Source organism: Pezoporus occidentalis, unplaced genomic scaffold, assembly GCF_034315485.1.
Source record: "Pezoporus occidentalis ecotype Australia unplaced genomic scaffold, CSIRO_AGI_Poc_V1 ctg73, whole genome shotgun sequence".
Taxonomy (NCBI): Eukaryota; Metazoa; Chordata; class Aves; order Psittaciformes; family Psittacidae; genus Pezoporus; species Pezoporus occidentalis.
In genome coordinates this window covers 1,362,267-1,389,608 of record NW_026916082.1, presented here as the reverse complement: position 1 = coordinate 1,389,608, position 27,342 = coordinate 1,362,267, and the positions used below count along the sequence as shown (strand labels likewise).

Genomic DNA, 27,342 nt, shown 5'->3' with positions numbered 1-27,342 from the left:
AGCAGAGGTGGCGCGAATGTGGAGGAGTGTTTGAGAGGCGCCTGTTGCGCTGTAGGTGTTTTAGCACTAAGTAAGTGTTCCTTCGGATAGTGACTGTGCGGATGGGTACTGTGAAGTTCAGTGCCGCTCCTGGTGTACATACGCGGGAAACCGCGTTCAGAAATTGATTGTTTCGGCGTTAGTAGGCCACTTCTTAGAGTGAACAAAGGATGGCCTCTGGACTGTGTGCCCTTACTGGACTTACTCCGAATTAAACTGGTTACGGCTAGGTCAGTTGGTTTTTCAGGTATTTCTAATATTGCTGCTTCTTTCATTGGTAAATACAGATTTGTGATATTACAGAATAAAAACTTCCTTTTGAATGGAACTCGTATCTCATGATTGACGCACTTTTGTGATAAATTAAGCATTTGTCTGCGCTTCATTATTAGCCGAAGGAGCGTCGAGTGTAAAAAACAAAAAGACTCAAAAAGCTGTAAAAACTACAAGCCTCGGCGCATGCGCAGCGGCGGAGTCCTGTGCCTGCTCTAACTATAGTTCCCGGCGTGCCCCGCGCCGCAGGAGGCCTGTGGTGAGAGCTGCGCTCTGCTGTCCCCCGCCGGCGGCCGGCAGACGGTCCCGCGTCTGCTCCGGTCCCCGCCCCTCACCCCGAGCCGTGGACATGGAGGTGGACGTCGGCTCCGTGGTCTTGGGGCTGTCGGGCGGGGATGGAGCAGGCGCGGGCCCGGCCGATGAGGATCAGGAGATGGAAGGGGCTCCCAGCTGTTCGGGGGCGCACCCCGTCCCCTTCGAGTTCGAGCGGAGCCGCTCGGAGTTCAGCGCTGATGAGGACGACGACGAAGACGACGACGAAGAGGAGATGGAGGAAGAAGAGCTCGAGGGGGACCCCGGGACTCGGTTCGGGACTGACGACGGGGACCTCGACTCGGACGACGACCGTGAGGTAAAAGCGGGGACGGGGGGGCGGCGACGCACCGGCTGCCACCCGCGCAACGGCTGTATCGCGCGCCAGGCCCCGGTCCCGGCGTGCTCGGCCCCGCTCCGTTGGTGGGAGCGTGCGGCTCGGGGCTGCGGGCCGGGGGTGGGGGGTTTGTGTGCTACAATGTCCCACAAGAGCGGCACGGCCGGGGCCTGTGGGGGGCCGGGGCGGCTGCGACCAGGGCAGAGCGGGGCAGCGCACGGCCCTGAGGTGAGGGCAGCAGTGTGAGCGTGAGGAGGGCACGAGGCGCTCGGGAGCAAGCCCTCCCTGCGGTGGGAATGCTGCTGGGTGTGAAGCGCTGTGTCTTCAGGGGGGCCCCGCGTCTGCAGCAGCCCGCGGTTACCAACCGGGTCCTCTAAGCAGTGGATGTCAACTTAGATGTTTTAGAAAGTTGTAGGTGCGAATCTGGACCCGTGTCTAGGCAATGTAATCCATGTGGTGATAGGCTTTTTATTATTACCCGAGTTAATTTTATCTGTCTCATGTAAATGAAGCCCTTGCAAACTCTTGGCATAGCTTGACAGGGTGGTAGAGGGAATGTTCAGAGAAGGGCAGTGAGGCTGGTGAACGATCCGAGCACAAGTCTTATGAGGAGTGGCTGAAGGAACTTGGAGTGTTTAGTCCGGAGAAGACTCAAGGCGGACCTTATTGTTCCAACAGCTACCTGAAAGGAGGTTATAGTGAGGTGGGGGTCAGTCTCTTCTCCCAAGAGGCATGTGATAGGACAAGAGATCATGGCCTCAAGCTGTGCCAGGGGAGGTTTAGGTTGGATATTAGGAAAAATTTCATCACCAAAAGGGTGATCAGATATTGGAACAGACTGCCCAGAGCAGTGGTGGAATCGCTGTCCCTGGAAGTGTTAAACACTTAAAAAAACTTCTGAAAAAGTAGATGGGGCTCTTAGTAACATGGTTTAGTGGTGGACTTGGCAGTCCCTGGGTAAAGGTTGGACTTGATCTTAAAGATCTTTTTCAACCTAGTTGTTTTATGATTCTACGAAAGAAAATATGGGCAAAGTGACTGGTGTCATTGAGGGAAAGAAAGCCCTTTACTCTGGCTTTGAGACTAGAGGAAACAATATAAAAAATCTAACACATTACCTTTTTCAGGCAGATCTTGGATCATTGCTATAGAATAAATCTGTTCTTTTTTGAGAAAGTATACTTCCAACATGAAAATATATTATTATGTGCTACCAGTATGCACTTAAAGCTTGCTGATCAGTTGATATTCTGTTAAAGTTTATCCAAAATAACTTTTCCCAAAGGAATCATTTATCGTTTGCTTTTTAGGTATGATTAATGAGACCCATTTGATTGCCATTCACAGAAATGTCAATTCAGAAAACTAGGTGAAAGTCTTTAGAAAAGGGCTGTGTATAAGGATTGATTGATGTCTTAGGAAAATCAGGATTTTTTGCCTGATTTAAGGCTGTGGAAATTTCATGGCTTAGCATGTGTATTGAAACTCTTACAAACTGTCTTTGTTTGTAGCGTATGATAAATCTCGCAGAGTTGACCCCTTACATCCTGTGTTCCATCTGCAAAGGTTACTTTATTGATGCTACAACCATTACAGAATGTCTGCACACCTGTAAGTATCGGTATTTTCATTCTGAGAGTTTAGCTACAAATTCAAACAATAATCAGCTGTTGAGATGTTCTGGCTTCACAAAGACAATTCTCTGTTTGCAGTGACATGTTGTTTGTTCAGTTCCTTAAGGAAAATATGTTTGTGGATGTTTTAAGCATCAGAAAATCATGAAATCAATCAATCATGAAGTCAGTTTAGTTTCCCAGGTTAAGAGGGGAGAAGATGTAGGGAAAGATAAAGCCCAAATAAAACAAAAAGGAGCTACTTCTTTTTTTCTTTTTTTCTTTTTTTTTCTTTTTTTCTTTTTTTTTTAACTATTTGGTTTTGAGTAGGCTCTAGGAATTTGAGTATATAACTGAGAAAAGGTTGAGTGGCTCTGCTCACAAGGTACGAGAGAGTTTCCGAAACTGTTGTTGATATGTTTAAATTCACAAAACTCAGTAAGCAACTGTGTGGAAGTACCAGTTCAGACACAGAAAGGTTATATGCACCCATGGAGCCGTTAGTCTATGATCTGATGAGTAGAAATATTTGGATAATAAAAAACAGATTCCAGTACTCTTGTCATTTTTTCCCTCAATCCTTGTGTTAATGGTTTTTCCATTGCTAACACAACTGTTTTTTTCTCATAGCTAATAAAACTTTCTGTGAAGTTGCCACTTTCAGCCATTCCCGTGTTCCTACCTGAATCCAAGAATTACAGCTTCTTAGTCCTTCCAGCCACTGCCAGAGGAAGAGCATGCCCTCCCACCCCTCCTAACCTTCCCTTTCATGGGGCGCTGCTCACTAGTTTGATATATACCATGTAACATTCAGGACAGTTTGTACTTCTGGAAAATGCACAGCTGTCTAGTAGGGACAGCATAATGTTGCAAGTGCAACTTGGTGGTGGTCTCTCAGAAGTTTCCTGGTAAATGTTACAGAAAGGCCTGATGTGTTCAGGCTGATATGGAGCTGATTTGGTAGTGGGTTATTTAAGTATTTAAACTTAGTAGCTTTCCTTCCAAATTTTTAAAGTACATGTACAGTGAAAACAGCAGAGAGCTTCTGTTTACCTGAGTTGAACAAATTGCTTAATTCTGTCTCTGACAGACTTTGAGAGGTCTGTGTGTACTTGCTCCTCTTGCTTAAACAGATGGTATTGTGTAATGATGTGTAACTTCTATGGGGTTTCTTTTCTTTACAGTTTGTAAAAGCTGCATAGTGAGACACTTCTACTATAGCAACAGGTGTCCAAAATGCAATATTGTTGTACATCAGACACAACCCCTTTATAATATCAGGTAATAAGTTCATGCCATTTTTATGGGTTTGGGCCGGTTTGTGTTTTTCAAGTTGGGATGCTTGCTTTTAAATGTTCTGTTTTACAGACTTGTAGTGCTTTCCTGTTTCAAATGAATGAAGAGTGATAAGAAACAGACTGTTTTTTCTTTATATAAGTTTAATCACAACAGTGAGGATAAAATGCTCAATTTGTTTTATCTAGTTTGTACCCCTTCTTAGGATTTGTTCCCCCTCCCCAGGTGTTTTTATGCATTTGCTCTGTGTTACAGGTGATATGGGATCTTAATTATGTGCTTTGATTTACTTTTAAACAGAGTTTTGTTGGCATAGTATACTTAACTCTGAAAATTGAGGTTTTAGTTTCTCAAATGGTATGTGAATTCTTGGAAGGGTGATGCTTTTAACATTACATGGCTTCTGTTGGAGCTCTTCTGTCAGGACATGAATATAGACAGATATAGAGTTCTTGCTCTGTCACCCTTCTCTTTGGGTGTCGCATTTCAACAGCGTGTTTGGCATCTCTATAACCATTTAATGAAAGCCATTCTGTATTGCACCAAAGACTCTTTTTTACTCTTTAACAGGCTGGACCGACAACTGCAAGACATAGTTTATAAATTAGTTGTCAATTTGGAGGAAAGTAAGTCCCTTTCTATTTTTATTACCATCTAGAGATTTAAAAGACTGAACAGAAAACAGATTAATTCAAAGTCCTGTTTCTACTCTAGACTCTTTAAAATAGCTTTGTAATAGTTGGTTATAAATCTTCATCAATTACCTGTGACAACTGGCATCTTTTTGGTTGCTACATGCTACTATGGACAGTGGTACGTATCCTATGAAACACAGGTTTCATGTCAAACACCATATCCAGATAAACATCCAAATAATATTTAATTGTCATATTTTTGTGTAAGTAGAGAAAATACCATTCCATGTAATAAGTTCACTTGGCTCAGTTGAAAAAAGGTTGCTAAGACTGATTCCCTCAAATGCTTTTACTTGTTTCTCACTGTCACATTATTTTTCTGATTTTTAGATGTGCTCACGCTCTCATGTCATTTACCTTGAACTTTGGGAGCAAATGAATCTGCACAGTTCACTTGGGTGGACTGAGTGAAATATACAGATCTAGTGGATATATATGGACTAAAGATGATATAAAAATAGTCATGACAGCCAGAAGGATACTAGTTTTTGCAGCTATTTCAGCATAATTTATCACCAGTTTCTCTGATTTCTTCTCAGTTTTTACTAACAGACTCTTAGTCTGGGTATCTTAAGTGTCCCAGCCTCATATGGAATACTAGTGTTCATAAAGGTCTGTAGGAACTTGGAAAGTTTTTACTGCTCTGACCACTGGAAACTATTTGGATATTCTCAGCATCTGAAATAACATTTTAGTCTGGTTTATATTGTGTTGGGTTTATTTTTTTTTCAGGGGAGAAAAAACAAATGCATGACTTCTATAAAGAAAGAGGATTAGAAGTGCCCAAACCAGGTGAGCTGTAATCATTGTGTGATCACTAAGGAAGTGTTTAATATGCCATTTATTGGGCTTTCCTTGAAATACTAGCTCACATCTAAAGAAGATATGTAATATTGGAAGTAGGGGATTCTTGGTAGTCTGATTGCCTAGTCACAGTTCTCAGATTACAAGATAGATGGAACTGGCAGTACTTGAACCCAGACTGCAGTTGGATTGTGGGATTTTTTTTTTTTAACCATTATATTCTGCCTATAACCAGGAAATACAGATCAAATGTGTGTTAAATTTATTTTATGGCCCTTAATACACTAGAGACATTATAAAGGAATAAAAATAAAAACTTCAAAGTCTGTTGACAAATGAGGGATTATTCCAATTATTTTTTGTCTTACTGTCAAATAACCAGCTCTTTGGAGAAGTGCCATCCTGAAAGCTAATAAGATGCTGGTTCAGATACACAGCATGAAATGTATGAAATGCTGATTTAGTAATTTTTTAAATTATGAGCTCATCTGTTTTGCTTGGCACATGTGAGCATAGAATCATAGAATAGTTAGGGTTGGAAAGGACCTTAAGGTCATCTAGTTCCACCCCCCCTGCCGTGGGCAGGGGCACCTCACACTAAACCATGTCACCCAAGGCTCTGTCCAACCTGGCCTTGAACACCGCCAGGGATGGAGCATTCACAGCTTCCTTGGGCAACCCATTCCAGTGCCTCACCACCCTTACAGTAAAGAACTTCTTCCTTATATCCAGTCTAAACTTCCCCTGTATAAGTTTTAACCCGTTACCCCTTGTCCTGTCACCAGAGTCCCTGGCAAAGAGTCCCTCTCCAGCATCCTTGTAGGCCCTCTCTTAAGCTGCTTTTATTTCAAGCTGTGTTTGCATTTTGGCTTTTTGAATATTTTAGCTGTCCCACAGCCTGTTCCAGTGAGCAGAGGAAGACCTCGAAAAGTTCTGGGCTCTGTGTTCCGGATCCCACCAGAGCTTGACATCTCCATACTGCTGGAGTTCATTGGGTGAGTTGTGGGCAAATGTAAGAGCAAGCACCTGAAGTGAGGTGCTGCTGGCATGTGTTGGACCTAATATTAACTAGCTCTTAGTTTTCACTGATTGTGTGTTTCTTTTCTATCTCAAAGCTGTTTTTAACTTATCGTAGTGTCAGCCAGGTATGCATAGCTAGATGTTGAACATACTTAAATTTGTAAGGTGTGTCTTCCTATGAAAATAGTTTCCTAAAAAGTGTAATTTTAAAATTTACATGTAATTGTTTAATTTTAAACCAGTCAGAAAACTTGTAAAACTCTTTATTGCCTTAATTCCTGTAGGAGTCAGTACCGTTAGTGCTGGTAATGCTGGGATTTGCTCATAAACTCTGGGACTGCAACTACAATCTGGGCAGCAAAAGTAGTGTTCCCCTATATGTTATATGTGGGGGTAATACCGTGGTCTACTGTTAAGTTTGCCTGACAGTTTCACAGACTAATGAATTTTGCTGAAGCTTTTGTATGATGAGACACTTTAACCGTAGGATGTCAGGGAGAAATTAGCCCAAACACTTGCATTGTTTTCAGGAACACAAGAAGGAGAAATTGTATTGCTTTGTCCATATGCAGATTTATATGCTAGAGGTTATGTTACATGAGAGAGGGTAATTGAGAAAGGTTTGAAAGCTGTAACTACTCTACTAGCATCACACAGTGTAGAAGCTCAATTGCAGGGAGGAGTGGCTTGCCTCTTGTGCAACTCTTACCCCTTTACTCAGATTGTGCCTACTTTTTGGCCTGACTTTGTCACCACTGTTCAGAGCCTGCAGTATGTAATCATAAGAAACTATTATATAAATGATGTAAAATTAAGCCTTCAGAAATCTGGAAATTATAGCTGCGAAGCATACCATCTCAATTCAACCTCATTCTTTGTAGGCATCATGTCTTAATCTTTGTATGTTATGTCCAGTGTCTCCCAGGTGTCTCATTCAGAGTGCAGAACAGATTTCCTCCATGGTAAATTTTGGTCTGGCAGGTGGGGGGTGTGGTTTTTCATTCTGTTTGCTTCATTTTTGTGTTGTCTGTTACGTGGCTTCTCTATGTCTTTAAATAGATGAGGAGTGGGACTGCAGGAAGAGAAAGTCTTAGACTTTAACCTCCAGGAAACAATGCCTGACTGTTCTGCAGAATATCCTTGTGAATCTGCATATCTGACTTAATTTCAGTGTTCATTTTCTTTATGTCTGAGTTGCCGAAGTGTTGAATCTTCACAAGCACAGCTGAAAGCAGTAGGAGTTATGACTAAAACCATAGTATCAAGAGTTCCACAGACAAATCCAATCTTGGATGTCCCATATTTGGCAATTGCAGTTCTTGGTTACCATTCAACACTGCCTCAGGTTCCTCTTTTTAAACAAGGTATTATACTGCTATTCTGCTGAGTAGGATGGTATGGAAATACATTCATGTGTTGAAGAAATGAGACTGAGGAAATTAATGCTTTTGCATTAAGAGTGGGATCATCATAAGTAAAGCCAAAAGCCATGTGTTGAGAGAGGCTCTTGGAGAGGAAAGCAAAGGCATTACAAAGCTGTTCAGTATGTGACCATTGTGTATTGTACACTTGAAACTTAAATATAGCTTTTAATAGTACTTATAAAGGCTTTTTTTACAGGTACAGGGTCCCAGTGACCTGGGGCTCAGGCATTTTACCCATTGTGTAACATGTGATGAAATCGGTATATACAAACATAAGGTAAAATGCTGTGTCTAAAATCTCAGTAGGAAAGAGTAAATCAAATGCCATCTACCCTACATTTATGTTGGGTTAGGGACTTACATGCTATTATTTTATTGCCTTGGCTGTGACTGTATCTCGTGGAGTTGCCATCTAGATAGAGTTTGAATGATGCCCATGCTGAGACCCAAGGTGGGTGCCAGCCACTGCTGTGCTGGCCCAGCAGGTGGCAGAGGGAGCGTGCTTTGCACCAGAAGCCCTTACTATTCCTCAATGATCATGTCATTGTAAAATGACTTTAAAAAAATGAAAATCAGATATTACTTCGAGGGTTGTCCCTGTCAGGCTGGAACACTTAGGTTGTCTTGGCTGCAGGATTAGATACAGTTTGAACTCACTGTAGTGAAAGTACTTCAGTTTAGATCTCCACTGTAAATGCTCCTCATTACTTCCCCCTCCTGTGATTCTCAGCAGATACGTGTTTTGTTTTGTTTCGTGTTGTTTGTTTTTTTTTAATTTCCAAAAGCAATTTAGACCTCAAAAATAGTAAACATGGATCTACCTGTCTGTCAAATCAACGAGGATTTTTGAATCTGCGTTCTTGTATTTGTTTTTCTGGTAGTTTCATTTCAAGCTTCCATTCCAGTGTTGCCATTGAAGCAGGTAATATTGTGCAAAAACCATCTATACTAGGTGAAACTGTCCACTGTGGTTTTGTTACTTGGATGGAGGGAAGCACAGAATGTATCCAACAAAAAAAAAAAAAAAGATGTTTTAACAGCATCTACTTTGCATTTTGTTTTAGTGGCTTTTTTAACCTTTGATCATCTTTTATACTTTATATGTTTAAAGGTTAATGTTCTCCTTTTCAGTGGTCAAAATCAAAGAGTTTATTTTGGTGATGAGACATTAAGAAAGCATTTTGCATAAAGAAAACTTGGAATGGGTTTGGTCAGCCAGCAGATATTGTTACTTTAAAATTATGAGACTATATGGTGACTAGAGTATATGATCTCGTCACCTGTGGCTGTGGAACTGTATCAAAGAATTTCCACTGCTATAGTGGAAAAGCTTTTCTGTGTTTGTTTCTTAGTAACTTTAATTTTCATTTCAGTGGCAGAATTTGATGATAGTTTTACTTAACTCTGATACATATTGAGAGGTGGAGATACTTGATTACAATAACTTGAAGTGCCATGCTAATGTGTGATCTGCACAAACATTGCAAATACATTTGTTTGCTATAGCAAATGGTTAGTAGACGTATAGGAGATTTATAGTGATGTTTGATTTTTTTGCCCTTTCCAACACAATGAAGTCCTCATATGTACATTCTTGCTAATGCAATCCAAGAATAGTGAAATGTCATGAATTGGGTTTAATTAATGGAGATGTGTACATGCTGCACTACAAGATGGGAGGTGTGGAGTATAAATGATCAGTAGTAAATCACATTCTCAGGCTGTGCAAATCAGCCTCTGTTAAAGCCAGATGGGAAATTGGTCATTTGCTACCTTTGTGTGTATTTCACCTTCCACAGAAACAGCTCCTGGTTTTCTGAGTTCCTAGATAGCATTAGTGTTAATCCTGTGATATAAATAGTCTAGAAAGCCAACAGCTGGCCCAGGAAGCTTTTTCGGTGGTTGGGCATGTTCTGGCAACAACTTCTTAGGTACTGTCTGTTAAAGTTCCAAATATCAAGGGTAATGAAGTATGGATGTTTAAGCAGCATTAATATTACAACCTGCTGAGATGAAAATAAATGTTATATTGTGTTTAAAATGGCTTTAGGCTGTGTGTTTGGTTTTTTTTCCATTTTCAGTAGACAAACCTAAAAGTCATAAATAAATTCAAAAGAAAGGTAGAGTACTGAATAAAGGGTAGAAGAAAAAGATATATACATAAATTCCATATAATATCATTTCATGTATTAGAGTTTAATGAGAGGAAGCTGGTTCAGGAAGTAAGATCGATATGCCACACTGCTAAATCAGTAAGTCACTATTACAATTAAGAGCTTGAGGGTGTTGACTGTGGACCTTTTCAATATTGACTGTGTTTACTCTTCTCTTGTTTTTTAGAGCTAATGAAGGCACAGGGAACTTTAAGGTACAGATGTTATTTGAATTTTTCTCTTATGATTTACTTCAGAAATATGTATAACCTGAATGTATTTAATTTAGTTTGGGGTATTTTGCACCAAGTGCAGCCTGAACTTTCATCATCATAGTAATAATCAACTTTGGATAACAGTGTACTTTCAAACATATTATTATATAGCATCACAGAATAAGAAAAGAATGCTTCTGAGGCTACATAATTGAAGTTTTGGTGGGAGAATTAAAATGACAATGAAATTTCACCTAGGTGATTCTGTCTTCTTATTACTGCACATCTCTCCAAAAGATGTGCTACTGTGGCTTTTCTTGGAATCCTGAAAAAAAGGTGTAGACACTGTCTAAAATACTGGTTTCTGAGGAAGACTCTCTAATTGTAGTGGAAAGCTTGCACAGGTTATTCAGAGGAAGTATAGCCAGAGGTATGATACACTGCTATGCACTTAAGCATATAACAAAAATATACAGATTTTGGACTGCACTCTGCCTTAGTCAGCAGAAAAATTATTCTTCATCCTTTCACTAACAAAGTTTGACTGAACAGTGGTTGTTCTGCCAAACAAGAAATAGTATTCCTAATCCTTGCTAAAGAATATGGCTCTTCTTCCAATACAGCTCTTCTTGCTAAGCTGTTTCGATACAAATTCATAGACGAACTACACATTGTTTACTGCCTTCATGATTTCATATGCTGTAGTTATAGATGCTCAGGGTGTGTCATGCCACTGTTTTGCCTAAACATTGAGAAAACAAGACTCTTCATGGGCAAGAAGTAGATGTAATTTAAAATTATTCTGTATATATTGCATTTACCTTTTACCATATTGGAATTGTAGGATTCAAAAATGGAAAGGCACAGAAAAATAGAATCTAAGAGATACGTAAATGGTGGAGTTAGCACGAATACTTTTGCTTGGTTGGGCTTTTTTTTAAGCAGGGATGGTGAGGAGAAAACAGATCTGTGGCCATAAACTGTGATTTATACATGCAGCAAGTATAAATTCAGCATCATCGAGCTTGAAGCAGATTGGTTCCCTAGATCAGGTCTGACTCATTTCTAGCTCTTGTACATGAGTAAATCAATCTATTGTTCCAAAACCACAGTTATCATAGATACATATTTAAATTCATGATTGAATTCAAGGGTAGTCCATGACCCTCTGACCCTTCTTTCAAACTGAAGGCATATGATGAACCATGATAGTAAATCACAGCTGTTCAGAAGTCAACATAAAAATCCAATTGGTTGACACAAGAAGTAATCCATTTATCACACCAAATGCAGTCATCTGCTGCCTCTGTGCCTCTTTGCTTAGATGCCAGTGTCACCAGTCAGCTGCTTAAATTTTTATCCTAGAAGAGAGATACATTAATGTTTTTGAGGCTGGCATAACGGTGTCTTATCAGTGCAGTTTTTGCTGTGAATGTATTTAGAAATGATACAAAAAGATTTCAGACTAGTCTTGCCCTTGTGTTCTGCATAGTAGTATATTTTAATTGATTCTAGAATTTCATGGATTACGGTAATTCCAGCCCAAGCCATGATACTTCTAGAATGCTAAAGGACATGAGCTCTTTGCATTATAAGATAACTTTGTTTAATTATCTGAATTGCGTTTGGCACACAAGCCTGATTTGGGGAAAATAAGGAAACTTCAGGAAATAGTTCATGTGCTTCTGATGAGTAAATGCTTGTGAGGGCAGAAATTTTTAAAATGCTGTGTAATACTAATTTCTATGCAGAATTAATAGCAAGTATCATTCTCTGGTACTTCAATAGTGAAACAGGACTGAAGTCAGTAGGTGGTTATTTTTAAATGTTTTAAACAGCAGGAAGTTTGACCCTGGAGTCTTAATACATATTTAGTTCTTTCCATATGAGGTAATCTGGAAGCAGGTCAGAGAAAGGTCAAAAAATTTAAGCTGTCTCCCTCTGTTATTGGGCTTTCACTTGGGTTTGGGGTTTTCAAGGGATGATGGCTGGAAATGTATGTTACCCTGAAATCTTCCATTTATTCTTTGCAGCCTTTGGAAAAGAAGTTTGTGCGTGTTTCCGGGGAGGCAACAGTTGGACATGTGGAGAAATTCCTCAGAAGAAAAATGGATCTGGACCCTACTTGTCAGGTGTGTGACTTACAGTGGCATTTACAAGTTCACTGTGATCAGTGTAAATGCCTGCATTCAGACAGAATATTTCCATTGTGCATGAGAGTCTAAAAAGTAATGTTAGGCTCTTTTAATACCATAAGGATTTAAAAAAATGAAATGTGTGAAATGTGATCCACAAGGAGCAACTCAACTCACTTGCAACATGGTTAAATTTTCATTATAATACTTTATTATTTGCTTAGAGTTTCTAAAGTGCCATGTAAGATTTCAGCAGGTTAAATGCAAAACCAGAAGATAACTGTTTCAAAGATAAAATTGAGTATATAGACGGAAGAGTGTTGAACGTGGGAGGATATGAAAGGCAGAAACAGGTAGGAGCTGAATAACAGTAAAATTTAACTGAATGTTGAAGAAGCAAACAATGGCGAAGAAAGAATGATGCTGCGAGTGAATACAGTGAAAGATGTATGTAAATGTAAGGTATAAACACAGATGCAGGTACGTGCATTCAAATAAGAATTCAAAGGACCAGAATACGGTACAAAAGAATTTAACTTCATATTTATCAACCATTTTGATAGGAATTATGTGTCAAAACCAGTTTTCAATTCTTCAGTGTAGTTCAGCAACCATTCAGTTGAGCAGATGCAGGAGTTCCATGATGTGTAAATGATTCTCAAAGCTGTCAGTTACTGGTAAATCAAGCTGATACTTGTATATAGGCAAATGGTGAAAGGTAAATGCTGGCTATAGAGTTAAGGCTGTGTTTTCATACAGCAGTAGCTGTCTGAGACAATGCAGCATGACTGTGTGCCTTAGTAATGAGGATTTATTCATGCCATTTACCTTTTCAGTGGCAACAAAGCAAATTAGATATAAATTATTCATCAGTCTGAGGAAGTAATGTATTTTCAGTTGCTGGTTTCCTCTCAGTGAGAGTCTGTAGCTTTCAGGTGGTGGTAACTTGATATTGTGAACAAATAAAAATAGTGTAAAAATGAGGCTAGAAAAAATTCTTACATTGAGTCATTTATGTGAGGGGAAGAAATTGTTTTGTTTGGGTTTTCTTTTGTAGTACAACAGAATCTCAGTTTTAAGGAGCACTGAGCCATCTGTAATGGAAAGTGCAGTTACCCATCTTTCAAAGTCAAGCTAGGCCTCCATGTTGGATATCTTCCAGATTTTGCAATCTTGAGGTCACGTAACACAGGTAACTTGAGGATTTTTTCTCCCATTTGATACTTCCTGCTTGGATGCCACCAGCAGGATGTGATCCACTCCTAATGGGTAAATATTACTGTGTCTCAAAAGCAGATGATACCAAGACTTCCTTTCACCCAGTTACTTTTGTCACTGCTAGTATTCAGTTTGCCATCCTGGAGTGTAAGGCACAGTCATGGGCTAGTTCTAACCTCTTGGTCTCTTCTGTGCAAGCCCTGCCTGTCTGGAGAAAATGTTAAATCTTCTTTCTTCTACAGTCAGATTTGTTGGCTGCTGGTTTCCCCCCCTCTTAAGTGATCCGCTCCTATTATTTTATCAGTAAGTATTTTTTTTTGTCACTGGAAACCTGAAGTTGATTTTCACGCCACAAATGATGACTGATTTCTTGAAGATATTCAGGCTTATTTTTAAAAGATTAGAGAATTAGGGAAACAAAGCAGGAAGCATTTTTCTTGTCCTGATTGATAAATCCCTGTATGACAGTGAAATTAAGATTAAAGAAATGTGTGTACTAAGCTGTCACCTTCTCATTGTAGTATGCAGAATTGAAGTTGTTTGTATGTTGGTAAACATACAAAAAGTGGAAGATATGTCAGATATGTCACTGAAGATTTAATAAGCCTAATGAGACATGGTTTTTCTTCAGCTTCCTTGGATGACTAATAAAATGGAAACTGTAAAATCTAGGAAGAATCTGAATATAAATTAGCACAGCAGAAGATTTTAGGGAAATAGGTTGGAAACCATATGTGCAAAGTATATAAATGTAAAGGGTGCTTGGTTGGTTTTAGAAATTTGGATGAGTGAGGACTATAGTGGTTAATTTCCTGTAGGGTTCCCCAAAATATGTTAAAGAAGAAATAGATACTAAGCACAGAAAGTTTTTTAGTATTACTTCTTGAATTCTGATTTTGATCTCTCTCCACTTCTTTGTTACCTAAAATAATCAATTTTTATGTAAAATAGCAAGAGTTTGGTGTGCTCAGCTTGGGACTAGAGTCCAAGAACTAGATTCCCTTGGGAAGCTAGGAAATTTCTTTCAGAAATGCACGTTTCTGGCATTATTGTGCTAAAATGCACTGCACTGATCTCCAGAAAACTTCCTGCCACAGTGTTTAATTGTGCCTTACCTGGTGCTTGGAAAGATTTGACTGTAAGGAGGGCACAGAGTCTTTCCTCCATTCTCTCCTTAGTATTTCAGTTGCATTTTTGGCTTCGTTATTGAAACTTCTAGTAAGGAGGCTAGGTGTGGTTATTTTGTGACTGGGATCAGTTCCTACTGAGCATCAGCTTAATTTGACAGTCTGTGAAAGTATTATTTTGGAACATTTTGTTTGTTCCCTGTTAAAGCATGTTCAGCAACCAAGTGGTAGAAAGCATGTTACTCATTCTTTTGAGCTACTGACTGTGCTTGGACCTCTTTGACTTAATTTGTGTAGAATATTAGATAATATTTGCATTTTTTCATTAACCTGCAGAAGTGGGTTGCATTGAGGTTAATGAAAATGTGAAATAAGCAATCTGACTCGTGACAGTATAAATAAAAGTCTAAAAAGCAGTTGAAGTCACTGTGTATGTTTTCTCCTAGTCTGAGGCCTCAAATTATTTCTAGACTTCCATATTTGAGTTTGCAAATGGATTAACATTCAGATTTCATAGTTTATCTCAAAGGTTAAGGCTTTGTTTATTTTTGTCTACCACTTGAGCTGACAGACTGTGGTTTACTCTTTCTGGTGCTTTGTTTTGATCTCTGTGCTTTGGCCATAAATTTTCTGTAGGTGTTTATATTTCTAATGACAAGGTCTGTCTTGAATATTATTGCTGGAATTTGATGGGGGATGCATGAAAATAATTTTTGAGCGACTGGAATTTTTAGTAATAACTAAGTAGGTAACATTTAATTTGGGTTAAACACAGGCTATGTTGCTTGGAATCCATTAGGTAGTTGGCATCAGCATCTACTGCACGTCTGTATAGTTTGCATTCTGCGGAAGAGTGGGGAGAAAATGAGAAATTTTCTGCAAAGTGTTATTTCTTTTGAGGTCATCCTGCAGCAGTATTTCTTGCCTTTCAGTCTGTGAAAGACTGCTGAAAGACTTGCAGCTTGGCTGGTTTGAATTCCTTAATGTAGCCTATGGAATGGAAATGTTCCGTAATCAGATGTGTGTAAACCACAGCCTAGGGAAAGACCAGAAGAAAGTCTGCGCTCGCATAGCGTAGTTGCTGATGCAGTTTCTTTATGCTAGTCTTAGACACTGGAATAGAAGTATCTGGTACCTTTGAAAAGTAAATAGCAGCTAGAGAAATGGAAAGATTTGTCAGCTTTTTGTATAACTAGCCCAAATACTCATGTCAATCTCTAAAACTTTGTTTTTTCCTTATCCTTCCCTGGATAGTATGGGTTGGCATAGAAACTACTGACTGGAATCTACTGCTTTCTGGGCCAAATTGTTCCTTGGTATTAATTTTATGTGGAATGTCCCTTGCATGAATATTTTCCAATTCTATCTCCATCCTACTTAGTATTAACATATAACTGACTGTTATCATGGCTTTTAGAGAAATAGCTAATGACATGCCACCTAAAGAGCGTAAGTGGCATAATAGAAAGGCTGCTTTAATAAGAATTTTAACAGAGCTGTTAGGAGACTGACTGTACATCAGCAGCACCTTCATGTTTCCTTGCAGCAAAAGGTCAAATGATACTTACTGCTTCCTCACTGCCTATCAGTACTAGCTGGCTTCAATCTCACCTGTCAGTTGAAATTATAGTAAATCCATAGTACTTGAGGTGCTGGTGCTTCTTTTACAATGGAACATATTAATTCTTGTATGGCACAAAGATTCCTCCAAGACACGTTTCACAACTGATTTTCATGCTGAGCTGGGTTTTTTTCATTTTATGTTCTTATTCTCTTGTCCTTATAGAATGACTCCTAGCATCAAATTAGCAGGCAGAAGTTCAGACTTTGGTACTGGAACGAGTTGATTGGACGTTTGGTATTCAGAGCACTCTAACATTAAATGTGAAAAACTTAGCAATGTATTAGAAGATACTGAATCTTTAATGATGAGCATTTGAAACTGGAGCAGCAGGGTCAGAGTGGGATATTTTCAAGCAAGCATTCTGATTCTGTTTTGAAACATTGTCAGCAGTTGCCACTGTGTCATTGGCATCCTATGTTGGGCAAATAGATTAGATTTTCTGTTTCTGTAGAATATATAAAATATCTATGTGTGTATCTTCAGTGAGAGCAAGGTTGAGTTTTCAGTGCCTTAATGGTTTTTTTTTAAATTATAAAAGAAAGTCTATAAAGCAAAAGTGATTAAACTTGTATATCACTGAAGAGCAAAGCAGATATGTCGTCCTTCCTGCAGTAATAACTAGAGGGTAGAATACATAGGAAACAGCAGAAATAACTGCAGCTAGCTTTCAAAAAGAAATATATTTCTTACAGGTTCTGTGTTAAATGCATCAAATGTTGCTGTTAAATGTATACACGTGTGTGTATATATGTATCAATAGATAATCAGTATTTAATGTTACATCCAGATTAGTTTTTACTTGCTGGTTTTGTCCTAGAAGCTAAAATCAAAAGTAATGCTGAGCAGTTCATATCTTCTGTGCATTAAAATTCAACCTAACATGAACAGAGTATCCCACATCATTCTCATACTCTACAGATGGTGAGGTAAATTAGCCCTTTCTGAGTCTCCAAGGAGTAGAGTTCCTGTGTTTTGATTCTCACAACAATGCAGTCTGCCAGCATGAGACATAAATCTTCCCAAATCTTTTCATGAAGACTGAGAGAGAGAGAGAGAGAGTGGGTCAGCACATGGAAGAGCATAAATCCAGGGGAATTGAACAGCTTAAGCACAGAGTGTATCCTATAGTGAAGTGTCTGTGGAAGAGAATACATAATGATATTGCAGTATGCTCCCCCACTACTGCAGTGGCAGAGCTTAGATGTTTTCCTTGCAGAAAGCTGCTGGACAGCTCGTTGTCAATGCTCTTAACTTTAACTTTGAGGTTTTGTCATTGTAAGTCACAGATGACAGCTCTCATTTCTGTATCTAAAAATTGCTCATAAGCAAAATGTAACCAAGCTGCAGTTGAGAGGGAAACAGTGCTGTGTTAGCTGCTCTAATTTAGAATGTTAGAGACTGGATTTGCATTATGCGAAGTAAATTCATAAAGAGGCTTATTTTTTATAATAGTCAAGGCAAGGAATTCAGAATAGCCCACTTATTCATTTTATTTATTTTTTTTCCCCCCAAAAAAAAATAATTACTGGTTTTGTGGGTAGTTACTTAATAAAAGTGCCTCCTGTGGAATTGCAGATCTCAGTGACGTAGTTTAGCTGCATTAGAGGACATCACTTAGAATTGCTGAGTACGTCCTTTACTTGCATCACAGAGCTATTGATTGCACTTCGAAAGAGGGCTGTGGGATGTGGTTGCTGACAGTGGCATACAATGAGCTTTTCTATTAAAATACTTCTTCAAACAGTCATACTAAGCAGGCTTATTCACGTGTTTTCTCACTCAAGGTAGGAATGAGGGTAGCAATGGCTCATTGTCAGCGGCACAGACACCTTGCCGTCTTTTGCAGCTAATGAATGACTCTGGATGTTTTGGGGATTGTTTTAATGCATGCTCTAAATGCACATTAAATTTGTCACAGGTTTTACTAGAGAACTTTTTTCAGCGGAGGCACAAAACTGGGAGTGAAACAATAAAACTGTTCCAGAAGTGAGCTCCAGGTTAGGGGCATGGGGTAGGAAACATTAGGGCAATGCAACAGCGCTGTCTGTGCTAAATACATTTGGCCAACAAAGGTGAAGATGCCTTTATTGTCTAACATGCTAGAATTGAACTCTTGTGATCCATTTTAAAGGACTTAGCTACCATTTCACTTGTCCAAAGGTAGGTTGAACTTGATGGTGTTTATGTTCTTTCACAGGTGGACATAATATGTGGTGATCACCTCCTAGAACACTACCAGACTCTGAGGGAAATTCGTCAAGCGATAGGAGAGAGTGCAGTACAGGTACATACGGCAGCTTGGGCTTTGCTCCAGGTTTTCTGTTTTAAAGTAAAAGGCTTCCTTCCTTAAGCTCGCAGGTAGCAGCAGCTTGTCTGAAGAAGTCACTATGAAAAATTTTTCCAGCTTACACAAAATGTGTTTTATATTGCAAGTGGAGTTGAGAAGTACACCATGTGCTAAGAGTACTCTTTATCCTTTGATAATGACCTGGACATGAGGGCTTTGTGGTGGGTTTTTTTCCTATTCTGAAACAGGTTGTTACCAGTGATAAATCATACCAGCCTTTCTTTCAATTAACATTCCTTGTCTTCCTCCTTGGAGGTTGCATCTCTGCAAGAAATGGAAGGACCTGAAGCATCTGAAATAAGGCCAGCCTTGTGATTAGGTCAGGGACATAACCTTGCTTATAAAAACACAAACCAAATATACCAATCCTGAGTGTATAGACAGCAATTTCTTGTTGATAGTTTACTGTCTTAAGTGCTGCTGGCTCTGCAAATAAGAAAGCATTTTCTTACTTCCTTGGGAATCTTTTCAAGCATCTTTATAATGGGAAGGGTCATACCATTTTAGAAGTGCAGCAAAAGCAGTGAAGTGATCTGTCCAGTGCATAGTAAGACACAGATGTAAAATTGTGAGGAATGGTAAGCTGTTTATGTAAACTTGGATATCTGAAAAGTTACTGTTTAATCCAATACAGTAGGAAGAAATAGGATTTAGATAGATATTTTCTGCTCAAGTGAACCCATCTGTCTTGATACATAGCCTTGGACATGCAGTGGGCAGGAATGGAGAAGACACAGTGACACAGACCTTCACCTACTGCAGGGTGTAGTTAAGCTGGCACTGAGGAGATGGCAAAAGGGCTAAAATAACAAATTCAGTTCTCTTGACTTATTTGTGCACACATATGCACAATCTTTTGCATGTAAATTTCCTGCTGAGCCCTTTCAAGCCCCCACAAGAGGATTTCTGGGTCAAGTGGAAAGTTGATTTTGAGGTGTCTTAGGCACTGCTTCACCTGTACCTGATCTGAGTAACAAGGAGGAGTCCCCTAGTCAGGGCAGACAAGTGTGGCTAATGCTAGTGCTGGCACCCATTAAAAATCTTTGAGGCTTGTGTGTACCTCCATTTCTGCAGTCAAAAGGAATAAATGCCATACTTGATGGTTTAGCTGTTCATATAATAACATGCAGAAATAAATAAAGTGTAACCTAACCTACTTTAGGGAGCAAGGGATAGAAACCAAGAGGAAGCCAGCACTGTTAACAAACTTGCTTCTAGCATAATGAGCTCATAGTAAATACAGCAGTCAACACATAGGGATGGAAGTGTCCTCTACTGAAAGCTTCAGTAAATAGCAGGGGGTGATTTATTTCTCAGTCCAGGGGTATAGTCAAATGTACATGCTTTTAGACTTCATCTTAGCACAAAAGCTTTTCCTGTATGAGAAGTGCTCTTAGGGAAACACTTTAAAGAAAACTTCATTAGTTTGATTTCTGACATGATCTGTCTAGTTGAAGTTTAGTGTCTTTCATTTCTTGTCAGAATTGGGTCTGCCTGACTGATCTTTAGTGGCTAAGTACCAGTCAGCAGCTCCACAAGGAGAACAGTTGTCTTGAGATACATTCTCCAGTGATGTTTCAAATCTCGTTATTACAAAATCAGTATGCTAGTGATGAATTCTTGCAAGCATGCTCTACTGGGCAAAGAGAAGATTTTTGCTTTTTGTGGAGTCTTGTGCTTTCACTTTAGCAAGGAAATTTGAAAGCTCAGTTTCACCCTTAATTTTTCTTCATTACAGAACCTCTTAGGATGCCAAATAGTTGCAATTGGAATGTTAGAAATAAAGCACAATTGCTTCTTGATACTGAAATAATTCTAGAAGTTTCATAGTTTATAGTCTTACATTGTATTATTTATCAGAAATCAAAAGGATGCATTTCCAGGATTAAAAAACCTTGGAAATATGTTTTCAGACAATTATCCAGGAGAAAAAAAAAGATAGGTCAAATCTACAAATGGTAAGGATTATTTCTTTTTTCACCAAGACCTGAAATTCAGTGAGGGGCATGATTGTCCTTGCCCAGTGCAACTACAACTACAGAAGAGCGCTTGATGGATTTTACATTGAGCTCCAAGGGCATCCTGTGCCATCAGAACCTTACAGCCTTTCCAAACCACTGTTGGAGCTTGGCTGCTCCTAGCAGTTCTCACTAGGATACTGAAACACTCTTCAGAACTGCCATTGTCATTTACAGTTTCTGAGGGTCATTATAGATGCTTCATGCTAAGAAAATTGCTTCAGTAGCTACTTACGCAGTACAAAGTCATTTAAAGGAGTAAACACTGGGGGGTTTTATTTAGATAAGTACAGACACTGCCAGAGGAGGAAAATAACTGCTCTTGAGTCACGTTTTTTTACTTGCAAGTTCATTGATGACAGCAGTTATTATTTTGCTGAGAAAAGTGATATAAAAATGCAGGTAAGTTTCTCTTTGCTAAAGGCATTAGTTTTAACATGCATTCTTTGGCAGCATTTACATTGTAAGTTTCTTCCAACACAATGCAGCAAAACATATTGGGTGTGAGATTTATTTTTTAGGACCATAATTATTGTAATTTTTTAGGGGCTTTTATTCCTCCTGAATGGTTCTTAAATGCTCAAGATTGTCTTATGAAGATTTGGAGTGAGCTTGTTTTTTTTTTTCCCTACTGAGTAACATTGTGTAGTGATGCCTTAGAGCCTCAACATAAGTCTTCTGTAGGAACAAGCTAGCAGGATTTTAGCTGTTCTGAATTACTATGTGCCTTTCCAACAAGTGTGGGAAGATCAAGTGTGATCTGATGTTAAAAATAAATATTCCTGACATTCACTCCATCATAACCTATTCAGCTTGTTTTATGGAGTAAATAGGCAAGAAATTTTAGTGCTTGAATGGAAACAATTAACATGGTAGTTTCCAAGAAGTAAATATAAGACTAAAAAAATCAGCAATAAATCATGTTTAATCCTGTAGATCTGAAGGTATTTTAAGACTTCTGAGATTGGGTGGTAGGTTGAGTCTTTCTAATTAGCTGAAAGTAGGATTTCTAGCTCTGTTTAGAGCTAAAACATAAAACGTTTACTGCATATAATTTAAGCAAAGTGGCTTTTTTCATATATAATTTCTAAAACAATGAAAATTGTTTTAATTATTTTAAATTTACAGCAAAAAGAGATGAAAGACACTGATACAAATCTTTTAAAAGGCTTAATTTTGTAACCAAACATTGAGATATGCCTGTAATTAAAAATTTGATCAAGTAGCTGAGGAAGGAAGATTGTTGTTAACTACGTGGGAATATAATTTCTACCCCTCCCCTCTGCTGCAGTGTGATCCAAGCTGCTAGTTATTTTCACTTGTCTGAAACTGACCTCCTCAGAGCAGTGTATCATTGATGGATGTAGTAAGTTCACACATGGGAAAAGCTAGAAAGAGGAGTAGCTTCCTTTATGTCCTTGGCCCTCAGCGCAGAGGTCTTGCAGATTATAATGGTCTCTGTAGTTCTCACCTTTTATAGCCCAGTGCTGCCGTATTTTTTTGTTCTCCTGAGCTAGGCAGTAAGAGCTGTGATCTAAGTTAATTACTGTGACCCTCTAGCGCACATCTGCTGTGGAAGTGGTTTACTCTCTGCTGTGGGGATATTGAATTTGGAAAGCAGGGCACTTCTGGTTGCTACTGCTTTATAACATCAGAAAGTGTATATGCTGTAATGTTCTGGTCTGTCAGTTCCACTCTAAAGTTTATGGTTGTGTGTAACGTAACAGTACAATTTTCTTAGGTCAGGTTCACAAATGTGTGGCAAAAAAACACTGGAGAGTTTTGCTTTTGTGGGGAGGAGGAGGGATGTCTGATTTGGCCTGATTTGAGATTTGTAATAAACAGTGAAATAATAATGAGCAGTTCCCCGTTTGGATTTTTTTTTTTAAGAACAGTACCAAGAGAAAGCAGCTGAACATATATAGAAATGTATAGTGCTTAAAAAGTGAATAATTACAGAGTAAGCAGTGCCAGTATTGGCTTAACTCTCAACTTCTGTTTGTACAGAGGCATTACAGTCTGTTTGGTCTTTGGTTTAACAGGGGTATTTCCTGTGTAGATAGATAAATTTAAATGTCCTACTGCCAAATAGGACATTTGAGACCTCATTCATAAAAGAATACTTTGTAGCATTTTTCTTACCTTGAAGAAACTCTGCTGTAGAGAAAAATAGTGTTTTGAGTACAGTTCTCCAAAAAAGGAAGCTTGAATGTGTGTTACTTTTTCAGTGGGAGTAGCTCACAAGCACAAGGAATAAGTATACCTTTGTGAAGGTGTAACAGTTTACTGTGTGTCAAAAGGTCCATAAGTAACTTCACAGTGCCTGTTCTACCTGACAAGAAGTGAGAACACTTCTTCATGTTGCAACGCAGTCTTCCCACCTTATGCTACGCATGAAGTGAGTTAAAACTCCTGTCTCCTCTTATATGTGTTTAGGAATTAGCAACAGATTTCTGGTTATTAGCAGGATGAGAAGATGGAGTGTTAGTGAGCTGGCACTAATATAACAAACCAGGAATAAAATAAGGTTTTGTCATGCCTGCCCATTGACCTTAAGGTTGGTTGGCACCTATCCTACACTAGGCCCTCATTTGTCATCATAAGCATCTTTTAAATGAAAGTGAAGCTGCATGAGACTCACAGAGCACGTTTGCTGTTGCTCTGAAGCCATTTGTATCATCTGTAGCTGTAGAGTTAGGGAACAAGTATATTTGTTGTAGCTTGACTATAGTCTCCTTTGTATGTGTTCTAATGTGCTGCCCTTTCCAGCATCAGCCTTCTGGTTGGTCTTAATGGTTCTTTTAAAATAGTACTTTGATCCAGTTTTCTCAGTGCCTCCATTTTAACCCCTTTTTCAGATCTTCAGTCTTGATCTTATGACTGACATCACCATGCCCAGTGATTTGGATTTGATTGTCTTTAGGTTTGACTTCTGGGTGCCAGAAGTTTGTAGATTCAGAAGCAACAGACCAAGTTCATAGAAGTCAAGTCATCAGAAGACACTTCAATACAAAGCAACGTTGACTTAGTGCTCAGGAACTTCCTGAGAAAGGCTTTTGAAAATGGAAAAATTTATAGGGAGGTAGCATTCTTTCCCTTTTCATGTATTTTTATCAAGATTTTCACCATGGGGCTGGCTAGCCCTTGGGTCTGTGCTGACATGGCCATTCTTAGGACCTTACATTTTTAAATTTGGGGGATTTTTAATTGGCTTTTTTTTGGTGCCCTCTTTTCCTGACTTAGAATATTAATCTCCTCTTTAAGTAAATGAAAATATCAGTAACCAGAAGCAGAGTTTCAGGTTTTACTAAATGAGCGTGTTGGCTAAATTGATGAAAGCATTGCTGCTGCAGATCTGTTCTCCTTTGCTATGAATCTCTTTTCTTTCACCATCACATTTGAAAACTTCAGTAGCTGTTCCACTTTCTTTTTTCCTTGAAAATAACATATTGCACTTTTTTTCCACCCACACACCCCCCCCAGAGCAGTAGCTTTGTTTCCAGTGTTTCCACCATTTAGCTGTTAGACAAAGCTAAAGCAACTAATGGTAGAAGAGAGAGTAAAATAATTATACACAATAACAATTAGGGTGTTTTTCTGCTGAAAGAACTTTGTGGCACTGGAGGCAAAACAAGGCTATTTTTCAAAGGAAAGGTCATTTTCCAGGCAGAACTTAGAGGTGTTGATAGGCACTGTCTGAAAAGAATTCCTAAGGGAATTAAAAAGATCATGTCATGGAGACATGGAAAAGCACAGCCTTTTTGAGATCAATTTCTTGATCTTAAATTTCCTTCAGTGCAAAATGACTCAGAGATTTCTTTTTTTTGTGAGTAGTTGAGGCTACACCATCCAGTCAGAAGCATTTTTACATTCATAACAAATTATTATATATGTATTCTTCCAAAACACTGTGTTTAGACCAATATGGTACTTTCTACTGTTACTGTATTATAACACAGAACCTGTAAAATGGTAAGAGTCTTACTATTGTTTTTATAATTAACTTTTTAAGATTTAATTTCTTTTAATGGGCTGGTATACACACACACCCCACACCCCCCAAGTATATAACTTCTCTGGAACATGCGTTATCTTACTATAAAGACGTCTATGGCAGAAAGTTCTAACGTGATTAACGTATTTCTCTCTTCAAAAGAAAACTTTTTTTAAAGCCTGTCCATATAAGAGGTCATTTAAACAAGTCAGATTTCCAGTGGATCAGTGGTGGAAGCAGACTGTGAGTGCTAGACCTTTCACCAACTGTGTGGGAAATAAGTGACATAAGTAAGACTAATGAGTCAGGAAGTGTCCAGTTTCACAGATGAAAGGTTTTTTTATTGTGGAGCAGTCTCAAAAGAGGAGAAACATGACTTAATGTGTAGTAGCAGTCTGCACTCTTCCAGTACAGCTTTTGGCAGCATCTTTCTGCCCCACGGTATCATGTTGGAAAGCAACATGAGTTGCAAATGACAACCTATTGTATGAAGGTGAGATAATCTCAGTATAACTTTAAAATAAAAGCAAAGTACCAGATTTTACTACTTTTTTGACACCATTCTCCAGCTCAAAGAGTAGAGGGGAATATAATTATTTGTTTTGATATTTCAAAACTTTCATTCACTCTATGGAGGGGCACAGTATAAAATGGTGAGGGAGATGGAAGCTGAGGTTCTACCATGCAGTAGTGACTGTCATAACAGGCGGTGACAGAAATGATTCATGAAGAAGGTGAATTGGTGTGATGATAGTTTCTTTCTCTTCTCTCTAGGATGGTTTACTTGTTCTGCACTATGGCGTGGTGGTATCTCCAATGACTGTAACGTAAAGATTGGTAGAATATTACAAGGCAAAAGAATCTGAAATCATCAAGCTTCTTCACTGCTGTTTCTCACCAAAGAAGGGCATCATATTTCCTGTGACTGGAAGCAAGGAACTACCATGAACTACTGTATGCTTATAATGTAACGTCTGACTTTACCATTGTCAAAAACCAGCTTCTGTAAGTACAGCTATAGATGTTGCTATGCTTTGTGTTACAAATTACTGTCTTCAAATTTCACTCTGCTCAGGGAATTGAAATGCTCAGAGTAGCTGCATTTTTTTACTTCCTAAAACCACAAGATCTCATGGGGTGAACAGCCTTTTTTTTCCTCTAAACTATTAGATATTGCTTGTTTTCTAAGTGTCTAGCTAGAACAGCACTCTCAGGGATGATCTTCAGTGGGCAGTATAAGTTATCTTGGGGAGGAGACAGTCATTTGCCTGAAAAATAAAGTGTACTGTGATCATCTGTCTTCAGATATGATTTGGGAAGAGGAAGGGAACTTTAGAAATGCAGACCAAAATAGGTAGAAAATGATGTATTGTAAGCATTGGGTTTTGAGAAGTAGCATTAAATTTAATTGTTTTTCTTGAAGAAAAACAATTTCGTTTGCACTGGAAATATATTTGCTGGTAGTTTGGCTTATACCAAATGGTGGATCATGCATCTCTAGTCTTAATGGAGATGAGCCGGCTGTGAGCTGGTTAAACTATGCATGAAAATTAAAAAGGTAGCACCTCTTTCTACCTGCTTGCTGTATGTAAAATAATCACTGTCAGCCTCATTCTGCTGTCATGTAAGATCCATCAGCTGACTTGACTAGCAGGAGCATAAATCCTTTAGCACATAGCTTTCTAGCTGCCATGGAGATGGTAGTTTTTTACGCTCTTTTTAATGTGTTCTAGTGCGTTGTAGTGGAGACCAGGGTTGAGTAATATAATACTAGCTTGTTACTGCCAGGGTCACAGAGGACATTAAGGAACTTTAATTTTAACATATTTAACATACTAGATTTTGTGGCAACTGTAATAATTATGTTTTTCTGTTTCCATGGTTTCTTGCACAGCATTAAGGACCAGAGTTTTGTGTCTTAACAGTCTTGCTGCATACTAGGTCATCAGTGTGGGGATTCATGAAAGCTGCCATTATGTACCAGGTCCCCTCCCTATAGTCAGATCTGGGAGAAGGGGGGGATTCCTTTGTAAGGCATTTTGGAGCACCCAGGTTAGCTGAAATGCACTTGCTTGCTGCCAGCCTAAGAGGACTGGCATCCTTTGTTTAAAGAAAGCTTTCATGAATCTTTCCTCAGGTCTTTACAGTAAATGTTCTGTATCGTCTGTGAAGGTGATGCTGTAACAAAAAAAGTCTTATTTAAAGTAATTATTGTAATGCTTCTAAAATAACAAAAACATTTGTAGCTACAAATTCCTATTTTACCTTTGAAGTTTGTATAAAAGTAGTGTTTAAAATGCAGCAAAAAATGAGATTATTTTGTAAACACTTTGTGAGTTGTGTTGATAAGAGATTATATATTGTAACAGTAAAATAAACTTTATTTTAGCCAACTTAAAATTGAGCTCCTGTATTTCCATGTCATGCTTCCTGTGTCAGGCTTAGAATTAGAGCAGTTGATATTGAAACTGCTGGGTGTGCTCTGGGGTTATATAGAATGATGAATTTAAATTAGGAGGTTCAGTGGTGAAGGGTAGTTTCATACCAGAATCTTCACTGGAGCTAACTGTGTGGTATCCTCAGCTGGAGTAACATGGAAATCTGTGACTTTCCTTTTAATGAGGATTTCAGTGAGAAATAACTCAGTAAAGATGTCAAAATGATTTTTTCAACACAGATACAGGAGAAATAATCCTGT

The 27,342-nt window shown here is 38.7% G+C and overlaps 1 protein-coding gene across 1 annotated transcript; it reads left to right on the top strand.

The window, feature by feature from the left end:
- The first annotated feature begins 101 nt into the window (after positions 1-101).
- PCGF6 (polycomb group ring finger 6) lies at positions 102-27,044 on the top strand. Its single transcript, XM_062601949.1, has 11 exons — positions 102-105; positions 432-943; positions 2,473-2,572; positions 3,759-3,855; positions 4,441-4,496; positions 5,298-5,357; positions 6,256-6,364; positions 10,154-10,181; positions 12,215-12,313; positions 18,483-18,569; positions 25,419-27,044. The coding sequence occupies exons 1-11, from the start codon at positions 102-104 to the stop codon at positions 25,473-25,475; spliced, it is 1,209 nt and encodes a 402-aa protein (XP_062457933.1). The 3' UTR covers positions 25,476-27,044.
- The last annotated feature ends 298 nt before the right edge of the window (positions 27,045-27,342 follow it).